The sequence below is a fragment of the Dicentrarchus labrax genome, unplaced genomic scaffold, assembly GCF_905237075.1.
Source record: "Dicentrarchus labrax unplaced genomic scaffold, dlabrax2021, whole genome shotgun sequence".
NCBI lineage: Eukaryota > Metazoa > Chordata > Actinopteri > Moronidae > Dicentrarchus > Dicentrarchus labrax.
The window spans coordinates 12,514,991-12,527,468 of record NW_026136717.1 but is presented as its reverse complement, the minus strand read 5'-3'; the positions used below and the strand labels follow the sequence as shown (position 1 = coordinate 12,527,468).

General features: G+C 41.3%; 1 protein-coding gene across 6 annotated transcripts in view; it reads left to right on the top strand.

The window, feature by feature from the left end:
- Positions 1–12,103, top strand: part of LOC127379346 (NACHT and WD repeat domain-containing protein 2) — a 44,221-nt gene extending 32,118 nt beyond the window's left edge. For all 6 annotated transcript variants that reach the window (XM_051428827.1, XM_051428821.1, XM_051428825.1 and 3 more), the window contains 2 exons: positions 2,015–2,604; positions 5,645–12,103. In XM_051428827.1, the coding sequence (XP_051284787.1) occupies positions 2,015–2,604; positions 5,645–9,541 (4,487 nt within the window). In that variant the 3' untranslated portion in view covers positions 9,542–12,103. The remainder of the gene's footprint in view (positions 1–2,014; positions 2,605–5,644) is intronic.
- The last annotated feature ends 375 nt before the right edge of the window (positions 12,104–12,478 follow it).

Here is a 12,478-nt window from a genome sequence, read left to right as displayed (position 1 = left end):
ATCTAGCCTAATTTAGCGGAAATTATTGTCTCACAGCTGTCCCAAATTCTACTTTCAACTGTCCCAGGCTTTTGTTCACAAATTAAATATAATGAATATAATAACTCTATTTAAGTAACTTGCGTCACTTCATTGACTTACTCTGGTCCACAAGTTGTTCCCTGCACTAATATCTGAATAACAAATTTAAAAAACAGCCTGGGTCTTTGACCACAATCAGTTTTTATTATTCTTGTTTATTATACTTATTTCTAACAGTTTGATCAATAAATGCTTCACTACAAACTGCAGCGCAAATGCAAACCTGTTTCTGATGGCTATACGGGGATAGAAATGTACATACATACTCTTTGAACATTATTATTATTTAGCCAAATAATCACAAACTCACTACAGGGACATTGTATATTTTAAGGAAAAAAGTCACATACATTTGAAATATTTCTTGCCTTTTCCCTGATGATCTGAATAAGTCACTAAATGTGTTGCAAGTCGCTTCTCAGAAATAAAGTCTGATAAATAAATGGTCTGAAAAGCTAAATCTTGTAAGAAAACATAAATAACACATAAATGGAATAAATTAATTTGTAATGATACATTTCTTGTATCTCTCTCTTCTTACTGTCCCAGTGTTATTGCAGACTTTGCTGTTTTTATTGTCTCCGGCATCCTTAATTTCAAGCGCTGACCTTCAGGGGAGAAAAAAAAATAAATCACACGTCCACTATATTTAATGAGTGAGGCTGTTGTTTAGACCATCATCTTGTAACTAAATTGATAACAAGAGATGAGATGCAATCAGGATCTGTCAGACTGATGACCGTGATTGATCGATCGCACTCTATATTCACCTCATGGTAATTAATCCAAACAGTGTGTTGCGATGTCGGCTAAAAGTGACTTTTCAAGACCATTTTTATTCAGCACTTATGTTTACTTGTGTTATTCTCCGGTATTTTCAGTGATTACCAGGCTAAATATTGAGTGTTGTGTTGGTCACAAGCGACCATTTGCCATTGAATGTGGTTTTTGAGAATGCTAATTACTTTTCACCAACGGGTGGCCAATCTGAGCTGTCCTAGTAAGACCAAACATCCAAACAGAGAATCATATAAGAAACAATAAGAAGGTACAACTCTGACATTTCAACAATCCCTTCCACTGTTTATTTTCACCCTGTAAGGTTGGTCTAATATCAGTTCTTGTCGGGTGAAAGACTCAGTCAGGCCACCCAGTTATTACTGAATTGTTTGAACAGCACTGAACTAATCTTCCAAGACATCTCTTTTTCTTTTCTCAGGCTGTCACTGTGGGAGACGATCAAAGCAATATGCTATCAGGATCTGATGACAAGTCCTTGTTTTATAGTCCTGGTCTTGTTCTCATAGAGCAGACACAGCAAGTAGCTTTTTCTTCATGGTGGAAATAAAGAATAAGCTTATTAAGTAATCGCCATTCAGGCTTTGTAATTTCATATGAAAAGGAAGCTCCTCTTTTGTGTCAGGAAAGTGCAGTTTTAATGTACTTTAATTGAGCGCACTGGGCTTTAAGCAGTGCTTAGATTTTGCTGTATAGAGGAAGTTGTGCCGTCTCCTGGAACTCCCAACTTTCCTTTCACACTTTTTTCTCTCCCACCCAATTAGTAGGCTACCATGTGAGCAAAACTACACAGGAGGAGCTGGCAGAATTTCAGTCAGCTGGCTCTTTGTGGGGGAGCTTGTGATACAGTTCAGTGGTGCTGGCTTATGTGATTTTATCAACTTTGTTTCTTCTTAAATAAGGCTCAAGAGAAATCTATGTAATCGGAGGCTAAAGACTTCTAAAGTCTGTTCAGCTTTTCTCCGGAAAGAAATCTAAATCCTACATCTGTTAGATGTTTATCTTTGCAAGTTGCACATTAAACTCAGCGTCAGGCTATTTTAGAACTTCCAACTAAACACAATCAAAAGTTATTAATGTGGAGAAGCTGAGGAAGACTTCTTAGTGACCAGTTGTATTTTTCTCTTTTTTTCAGCCTTGGAGGATGAATTAGACTTTGCCCTTGGGAAACAAACTCCTGCCTTTCTCAGGAAATGTGTCTGCTACATTCGTAAGATCTCTAACTTCGACCGCTTCGCCAAACTCCCCGAGATGGGCCGATACATGGACATCGTGGTGAGCGGCGATCGCGTCATGCGCAACCAGGAAGCCTACGAACGCCTTCTGAAGGTACGGGACGAATTCATCCCCACGGTCGTCGCTGCCTCCAACCTCCGTGTCTATTCTTCGGTCACTCACTGCGACATGAAGCTGGGCTACTCCCAAGAAGTGGAGAGCAACTACGTGGAAGGTCTGTGTAAACAGTTCTACGAGGACATGGTGGACATCATCCAAGCCACGGTCCAGCAGAACTTTGACACCGAGACTGACCCGCTGTACGACGAGATCCTGCAGCACTTGTCCCTCTGTAAAAGCTACGCAGCGCTCTACGAGTTCAAGACCGAATCCTTGGATTACATACAGGAATATCTCCTGCCATCCAAGGGGAGCAGGATGAGCCCTCTGGTGGTGTACGGGGGGCCGTGCACTGGGAAGACTCTGCTGCTGGCTGAGGTGGCCAAACAGGTGAGATATGATGAGGAACGATGGTGTTCTGCTATCGTTCCCCTTTTGTGTGACCCTTGGCCTCACTTTGGCCGGCTCTCGCAGTGTGTTCACGCTTGTGCTCGTCTGTCTGTCTGATCCGAGCATGTGTCCATCTTTGTACAACAGAGTATGAGGGGGCGTGCAACTGTTCATCTCTCCTCATCAAACGCTTGCTTGACCATCTGTGTGTCTGCCAAGACACAGACCATTGCCATGCACATTCCTCTAATTTCCTTGCGAAGCCCTGTGTGTGTGTGTGTGTGTGTGTGTGTGTGCATGTGTGTGTGCACCTGTACACATCTGCTTATGACTTTTTTGGGTGTGTATTAGTTTGCTGAACATCTATAGAGATTTCTGCAAAGTCTGTCTATTTTTTTTTATTTTTAATTAATGTGTGTTTGTGTGTGTGTGTGTGTGTGTGTGTGTGTGTGTGTGTGTGCCGTATTCTCCGTTCACTCCTTGGCTTTTGTGTGTGCCATCTGGCTGCCCGGCTACATTAGGCTCACACCATCGCCAAGATCACACAGCACACACCCACAGATCTAGACCTCCTGTCCAACCTTTGTAATAACTGTCACATTGATACACTCATTTATTGTAAGCGCCATTCATATCTTACAAGTTCTCTGTGTAGTTGTAGAAATGTTTTGAATGTAACACAAATAAAATAGCAACAAAACAAAGTGGTGGCACAAAGGTCCACAACACTAAATGTACATGCACTCAGAGGAGAGGTTAGTGACAGAGGAGACAAGTGAGGCAGAAGGAGGTGTGTAACACACCATGGACAAAGAGAAGAAGAGGTGATATTTCATACAGACATTTCTAAAGTAGTTTCTGCTACAAATTAATCCTATTGTTTCTGCACAATAGGAGCATGTGTCTTGTTTCCATCAGGGGAGTCTACCTATTTTCTTAGAGCCTGTCCTGATTTTCATGCCATAACATTTCCAAACATCTTTGTTCTTTCATGTTTTCACTGCCAGCTGGATTTTTCAAAAGCTTCCCCATAACACGCTGACAGCCACACTCAAGTGAAAACAAGTTTTTGGAAACAGAAAAAGGGAAAATCTGCTTTCTTAAATTGTTGGATTTTTAGAAATTCACAAAAAGGTAGATACATTAATACATTTAAAGTTCTCACAATTAAAAAGAAATGATTCATTCAGATAATTCAAATGATTGTATTGATTGTGTGATTCATGCTGCCCACACAGATTAGCCTAGTGATTTATCACTCAACCCTATTACACTAATACACATAGAGTGTGTGAGTGGGCTGTCCATTGTTTCAGCTGTGTCGCACACCTTACCATGTGGCTGAAAGGATCATAAATATGTGCTTCAACAACCACATACATGTAGTTATCTGCCGATGGCTAAAGTTTCTCTCTATCATATTGTTCCATGTACTCATCTCCAGCCTTTTAGTTCTTACAGTACAGCAAGTTAAAATAATAGTGTGGAATCCTATGTGGCCTTGGCATTTGAAGGAGAGAGGGATGTTATTAGATTTAAGCCAGACTAGAGGAGGTGCAGAATAAATGCAGAAGTGTTCTGGGGCCATTGTGTGACTACTCTGTGTTCCACAGGGTGTAATTCAAACCTAACCTGTTTGGTTTGATTCATCTGAACCCTGAAGCATTTATGTCTTTGCTTTTGAGCTCAGACCACATCAGATCTTCTAGAAAACAGAGGTTTGTTACTATTGTAAAGCAGTACAGACCAACCACAGCGTATGTGATGGAGATTGATCTATGATGGAACAGTGATCTGTTTGTCCCCCTTCTCACATTGTCACAGCTGCATACACACACCTTAGTAAGTTAGTTGAATATAGTAAAATGGCAAAGAGAAGGATAATGCCAAAGGCAATTATGAAGGTATTTTATTTGGATCTTCTTCTAAGCTCAGGTGTGCAGGGTTGGAAAACAGGTTTTCATATCATCATCCAAATCGTACACAGTTGCAGAATAAGAATAACACGTATCTGATTATTAGACTAACTAGAAATTACACTAGTTGTTAAATTGACTATTATAGCATAAAGTACAGCAGTATGTAATGAGTTCTTAACAGTGCAATGGCTGCTTTGGCACAGTTAGAGAATATTGCCAATGTAGAAATGAGTCCTCAGAGGCTCTGCTGAAGTTTGGGCCCATGATAATGGTTGACATTTGCTGTACGTAAGAATCGGGTTAATTAAGGTTTTGTAGACTTTCATTTATGCATGATTGTAATAGTGGAGGCCTGTGGAGTTTGAACAGTTGACATTGTTATAAGTTGTACAATCTATGAAAATCAACCAGACTCATACAAAATATTGTACTCATACACAATATTGTATGAGTTTTGCACACATGTATTGTCAGTTTTATAAACTGAGACAAGTTAAACATTTAAAATTGTAAATACTCTAATGACAGACACTGTGTGTCTCTCTCTTCTTCTCTCCTCCTCTCTCACACATACACACAGCTAAATGTGGAGTAGACTCATCATCACTGTTGCCCTAAAAGTGTCAAAAAACATCTTAATGTCTCCCAAAATCTCAGCTGGGCCATTTCATGAATTCATGAATGAAATTATTATAACAACCAAACCTCAAAATTGTAGCAGTGTTCATTCATAGAAGGTTTTTCATGATGAAAGAAATTATTTATATATGAATTGAATCTATGTATTAATGACTTCTGGTCTTTAAAATTGATCACTACTGAGTTTTAGACATTTTTCTATGTCTAATTAAAGTTAGAAATTTAGTGTAGCACAGATATACTGTCGTAAGGTAAAAATGTATTAAAGTTCTCCTGCTTGCTGTGCTAATGAGCCCTACCTCATACTGTGTGAATAGCAATTAATTATATCCCTCTGCCCTCACTCTAGAGCTTTGATTATTGTAACTGTTTGACTGTGTTTCTCTGACCAGACCAAGTAGAATACAAGCAAATGTTACCCAAAAAAAATATAAATAAAAATATAACGCACATATATTCTAACAAACCTCTCTGTTTTTCAGGCCTACACATGGCTGCAGAAAGAGATGGGTCCTGAGACCGACCCAGTGGTCATTGTCCGTTTTATTGGCTCCACCCAGCTCTCCACGGACCTACGTACCCTCCTCCAAAGCATTTGTGAACAGATTGCACTAAACTACCGCTGCCTGATTCACTTTTTGCCTAACAAGATCCAGGAGATGAGGGAGCTGCTGATCAACCTTCTAGGGGAATCTACATTCCACAGGCCCTTGGTTATTGTCCTGGATGCCCTGGAGCAGCTCTCAGAGGCCGATGAGGTTCGCAAGCTGTGGTGGCTCCCCATACACCTGCCTCGGACAGTCCGCATTGTAGTCTCAACATTGCCCAATAAACATGGCATCCTGCAGAAGCTTCGACACCTCATTCATGATGAAGGCTATTATGTGGAATTAATACAGAGGGATCGCAAGGTCTGCAGCCAAACATTAAAACAGCAGTTGCTGGGGGTGAAAAGAAAGGTCACCTCAGGCCAACAGATCTATGTCAACGAGGCACTTGCCAAGTGTACATTGCCAATGTTTGTCAACCTCATCTACAGAGAAGTTGTTCACTGGAGGTCTCACAAAGATGTGGACGACAGGTCACTGTGCTCCACAGTGCATGAAAGCATAGAACAGCTCTTCTACTCAGTGGAGAACAAGTTGGGCCAACGATTTGTCTTCAGAGCTCTAGGTTATATCACCATGGCCAAGGCTGGGCTAACTGAGGTTGAGCTGGAAGATATTTTGTCCCTTGATAATATAGTTCTTGGTGATGTTATTGTGGCAACGTACCTCAAAAACCCCTTGAGGATCTCTTACGATTTGGTTGCAAAGCTCAAAGAGGAGCTGGATGGTTATCTGGTGGAACGTCAGGTTCGTAACGTCACCTTGATGGTTTGGGCCAACCGACACCTGCATCTCATTGCCCAGAAGCTGTATCTTAGCAATGAGGAGGACGTCCATCAAATGCACAGCCTCCTAGCTGAGTACTTCCTGGGGGCATGGTCAGGAGGCAGGAAGAAGATCTTCACTTACGATAACAACCATTTCACGTCCCTGAATATATCTCATCACAAAAACCCCCACCAACAGCAGTCCCATGAAAAAACGTCCTCCGACAAGTACTCATATGACCGACAGACTCCAGAGCAGCCTTGGGTGTTCCAGTGCAACCTTTTGGAGCCTGACATTTTCTTTGTCAACCACAGGAAGATGACAGAGCTGGTGTACCACCTCACCAGGAGTGGGCGCACTGATGACCTCATGTTCGGTGTCATCATGAACTTCAGCTGGCTGTACACAATGATCAAGATTGGCCAGTTTGAAAAGGCTGTAACAGACATTGACCTAGCTTACAGCTACACCCAAGAAAAAGAACTGAAGTTCCTGGCCACCACTCTCCGTAGCATAAAGGTAAAAGTGCTGAAGAACCCAGCATCGCTGTCTGCAGAAATTCAGCAAAGGCTGCTGCCAGTTGTCACCTCACTACCTAAGCTCAGACACCTCCTCCTGGAGTGTGACAAAGATGGCCCGAAGTACTGCTCCATTGTGCCTCTCCACTCGTCTATGGACGTCACCTACAGTCCAGAGAGGCTTCCTCTGTGCTCTAGCTACATGCAGATTGTGGAGATCTTGCCCACTCTGGCCCCAAACATTGTCCTTGTAGCCCTGGAAGATGGGTCTGTCAGCACCTGGGATGTAGAGAGCAGACAACTTCTAAGACAGATCGACACAGCCAAATCCGTTGTGCTGGGAATCAGGCTAACCACTGATGAAAAGTATCTGGTCGTGGCCACAACCAAAAACACGCTGCTGATCTATGATAATCACAAGTCCTGCCTTTTATCTGAGGTTGAAATCAAGGGGTCCAAGCATGGTGGCGTCACTGGTGGGGTGGCTTTCATCAATGGTTTTACACTGTCGACCCATCATGCTTTGGCTTGGCTTGAAGCCAGTAAAGACGTCAACGTTATTGACCTACTCTATGGTTGGCCTCTCTACCAGTTCCACTGCTGGTATGAGGTGACTTCTGTCCAGTGCTCGCCAGATGGAATGTATGCCTTCTGCGGACAGTACCTCAACACTGCATCCATCTTTCATCTGGGAAATGGCGACAAGTTGGCCACTGTGACCTCTGAGTTTTCAGGGGGATTCGTAAAGTCCATTCTAGTTCTGGATACTCTTAACCAAATGGTGATGATTGACAATGAAGGCAGTTTGTCAGTATGGAACACCAAAGAGATCACCAACCCACGGCTGATGGAGGATTACGATTGTAGAGGGGATGATAGTGAAGTGGTGGGCATTGAGTTATCTGAAGACCAGCGCTCCATTCTCATTTGCAAGGCCAGAAGTATTGAGGTTCTGGACACAAAAGTATGGAAAATGGTAGAGAAGTTCAAAGCCAAACGTACCGAACGCTTTGTGGCCGCTGTCCTCTCCAAGAATGGACAAAGCATTGTGGCCTCCATGGAGAATACCTCCTCCATCTTTGTCTGGAGGAGGGACAGTGGACAGTGCATGGCTAGCCTGATTGAGATCTCAGGTGCTATCGTCAAACTCATTAAATCGGTCCACCACAATCTGCTCCTTTCTGTTGCCAGCAGTGGAGTGCTGTCTGTTTGGGACATTGATATCATCACCGCCATGTCCAATATTGACAAAACCGGCAAGAAGATCGCGACCTTGCAGCTGTCTGGCAGAGAGGATTATGTGTTTACCATGGACGGTTCAGAAGCTGTCCACAAGTGGAACTTCAGCACTGGCTTTATTGAGACGGTCTTTAAGCACGAGGGCATAGTGGAGAACTGTGTCCTAACCTCCTCAGGGGATCTCATGGTGACTTCAGATGACAAGTCTAGTCAATACATCTGGCAAACCAACACTGGAGAAAACATCTTCCGCATCAATGGACAGAGAATATCACAGCTGCTAATCACCCACAACGACCAATTTGTAGTGTCTCTCTGTGAGCAGAACGCCTCCAGAGTTTGGAGGCTCGCGACTGGGCACAAAGTGTGCAACATTTTAGTCACCCTCCAGAATGCACTGGTCACCACAGCAAACACTTTCCTTGTGGGAACCACCAAAAACAAGCTCCTCGCTGTCAGCCTGTGGTCAGGCAGCGTATCCAAGAAGTTTGTCTGTGACGATGGCATTACCATCGTCAACTTCAAGCTCATTCCTGACTGCCCTGACTGTGTGGTGTTCATCACATCCACAGAGACCGTCTTCATCTGGAGCGTGGCAGATGAGTCAGTTTGCAGGCGAGTCCAGCTGCCAACCAACTTCCTCAAAAATCTAGAGGACTTCCAGATCTCGCCCAATGGGAAACTAGGAATTGTCTCCAAAGGTGATGAGAATATTAACGTCTTGGATCTTCACAGCGGGAAGCTGAGGCTTGTCCATGCTGCTGGTATAATTTGGCGTCAGAAATTATCAAGAGATGGACGTTATTTAGTGTATGTCTGTTTCCGGAACTGTGATGAAGACGATGATGCTGGTGTTGTGTCCAATCTGATCGTCATGCGCCTTGCTGATGGGAAAAGCATCGGCACGTGCTCCCTATACAAGACGCCCACCTTCCTGTGTCTCTCGCAGCGAGCACTAAACATCATCATTGGCTTTGAGGACGGCAGCATCGGCACATACACAGTAGTGGACCGTGTGGATGCTGCCCTCAAGATAAAGATAGCCACCTCCAACAGCCGACAGATTGTCAACAATGCCTCGCAGAAGGTGCGACCCAAATGTGGCAACCATTCCTTCAAGACCGTTGCCGACTGCGTTTGGAGGGAGTCAACGGAGGTCTTCTCCAGGGACAGCCCTATCAACGTGTCTGACTCTGGGGAAGGTGAGTCAACCACGCCTACAAAAAAGACTGAACTGCTGCAGTGATAGGTGGAGATCAGAGAAGCGGGTGGGGTTAGGAGATGCAGGTGGAGATAAGTGACAAAGTTTAGAATCTCTGGGGTTGCAGTTGATTCTTGTTTACAGCCACGTGATACAGCTGCAGATGTCAGCCCTCTGGGTAGTTAATGGGCCGACCATTTTAACGCTGCACTCAAATTATGTATTACTTACTTCCAACTTATGATACAGTTTCTCTTTGTTTTACACACTAAGACTGTTAAAAGAATAGTACTTTTTTTTTTAAAGAAGACAAATGTCAATTCTGTGAGGTATTAGTTTGCCATTATGTGTCCTTTTGCATTTGAAGAACAAAGTTATTATTCAAATGTCTTGGTCAAACATTTCAAAGCCATTCCAGTGATCTTAGCCACTTTCATTGTACACTATCTTTATTTACATATGTGCACATTAAGCCATAATGTTGTTCTTTAAAAAAAAAAAAAAAAAGAGTGTATTTATGTTTGTATCAACATCAGTCGGTACTGTACAAAAAGGAAGAACTATGAACATATGTACATATCCCTTTTTGGCTGCTGCAATTTGTGCAACTCCTTAAAAATGTTATGTTGTGCTTAATGCAATCAAAGTGAGTGCCTGGAATTTAAAATGTTCTTTATGTGCAGATTACAAGATTTATGAAAATGCAGGGAATTTGTAAACACAGTATACACACAGTTACATAATACTTGCATTGATGTTAAATCTAAACGATCAGTGTACTGAAATCCAGTCAACAACACGAGAGATCGATGGCATTGCTCTTTGTAATGATAATTGTAGAAATTTCTTGGAACGGTTTGCGTAAATTTGATGTGGATTTACCTGCAGTTCCATCAGTTTGTGTGCTGTTTGTGTTAAGGGAAACACCACTATTGAGCATACAGTGTAGCATAGCACCATACACATTCACGCCTTAACCAATGTATTTGCTTTAGGTTTAGTGGAGTTTCTTCAAATGTTCCAGTAGAAAAGGAGACAAACGTTTTACTGAAACAACTTGGTCATGTGAATATATTTAGAGGTTTAGACAGTTAGGTGGAAGCACTTTATGAGTGGTTTGTGAGAAATTAGATTTATTCATATGACACATTGTATAAATCGTTTAAAGTGATCTAGACTTGTCTTAAAATAAGTATTGGATTTTCCTACAAATATACACACAAGGCCATCCAGGTACTTGCAGGCTACAGCTAACTCACTTGAAAAACAGACTTTCTGTATAAAGTACGCCTGTATCAATACGAAAACTGACATTAGAGATGGGACATTTTGAAAATATATATGTATAAAATAAGAGTCAATAATTTAAAACTTTTGAAATTATGTTATGAAATATTTTTTTAAATCTTTGGTTGTGTATCAGCTTTTGTATACCTGTGAAAAAAAAACTTTTAAGAACATTTAAGAAGTCACATGAGTACAGATTCAAAGAGCCCACATTTAGGTTACATTTACAGTCAAATCATGGCCAGAATTCACACTTTATATTTACTTTTCTTACATTTTATCACAGGTTTATACATGTGACACACAACCGCAGGTTTTGAAATTCTTTCTAAACATTATTTCACGAGCTCTAGATCTTTTTGATCCTCACGTGAGCCTATAGAAACCTGACTCTGGTAACATCACGACAGGCTGAAATAAAAGCTGTTAAGTTCTGGTTTGCTGACAATCTAAAAAAGAATAGATTAGTTATTTATGAGGTTGTACCTTGCAGGTACCGCGATCGCTTTTGTTAAAGCATGTCTGTAATAACCCAAAAAACGCAATTTATGAGCTCTGATGAGACCAATCATCTGCCAGGCATGATTGAAAACAACACACTTACACTTTTGACATATACTTTTTAAGGGCTATTCCATCTTATTGTATGTTTACTAGTTTTGAACTGTTGAGGTAACGGCCCTTGGATAATTTCAAAACCGGGTAGCAGCATCAAGCTTTAAAAAAAAAAAAAAAAACGTAATTTCCCTTCAAGTCAAGAGTTTCTAATTGAAAAAAATATATATAACATGTAATTGCCAAAGTCCCGATTATAGTTTGTGTTTCATTTGGTTGACTGTCTCATTTTGTTTTTTGAGGCTTGTACTGTAATTATATTGTTACCAAATAGTTTCAGTGTTCTACTGTGATTATGTTTATGATAGAGAAAATGTGCTATCTTTGCTAAAAAGTCCTCTTATAAAATATATTGGAATGCCAGTTTAAGAGTATATTTGAATGTGTCCATATGGAAGCCAGTAAATGGTATTATTGTATGTTAAGTAACTTGAATGACTTTTAATAACTTACATGTTTGCAACTCATAGTTGACATACTGGTATAATGAATGTTTCTATGGTATTCTTTGTATTGTCAGGACTGACTTACCTGTTTAGAGATTTATATTTTCATAAATGTTGTACTTACATTTTGTTACAGAGTTGTTTAACTGGAATTCAAACAGAAAAAGAAACTTATGTCTGAAGCAATATGAAACTAGTGTGTATGCATCGTTTGTATGAAACATTTTACTGTAATAAAATGGTTCACTTTTTGCCTCCACTGCACCGCCTCAGGCTTTTCACTGTAATTAGAGGTTGCTTCCAGACATTGCAATCATGTTTCTACTTTTGGACACTCAGTGTTTTATTTACTTTGATCTCAGACAATGATCGATGGGAATAAACTCTCCTCTAATTGGTTACAATTAGCTCAGACCTGACACACCGGTAGCTGTGAGTTAAGGTGCAGAGCATCTTGTGAAACAGGTAATTCATGGGGATTTTTTTGTTTGTTTCCCATAGTCAGAAAACACTGACAGCCTCACACACACACACACACACACACACACACACACACACACACACACACACACACACACACACACAACAGAGCTGTAAAATGATTTGATAGGCCAGTAATTGCTCTTCTGCGCTT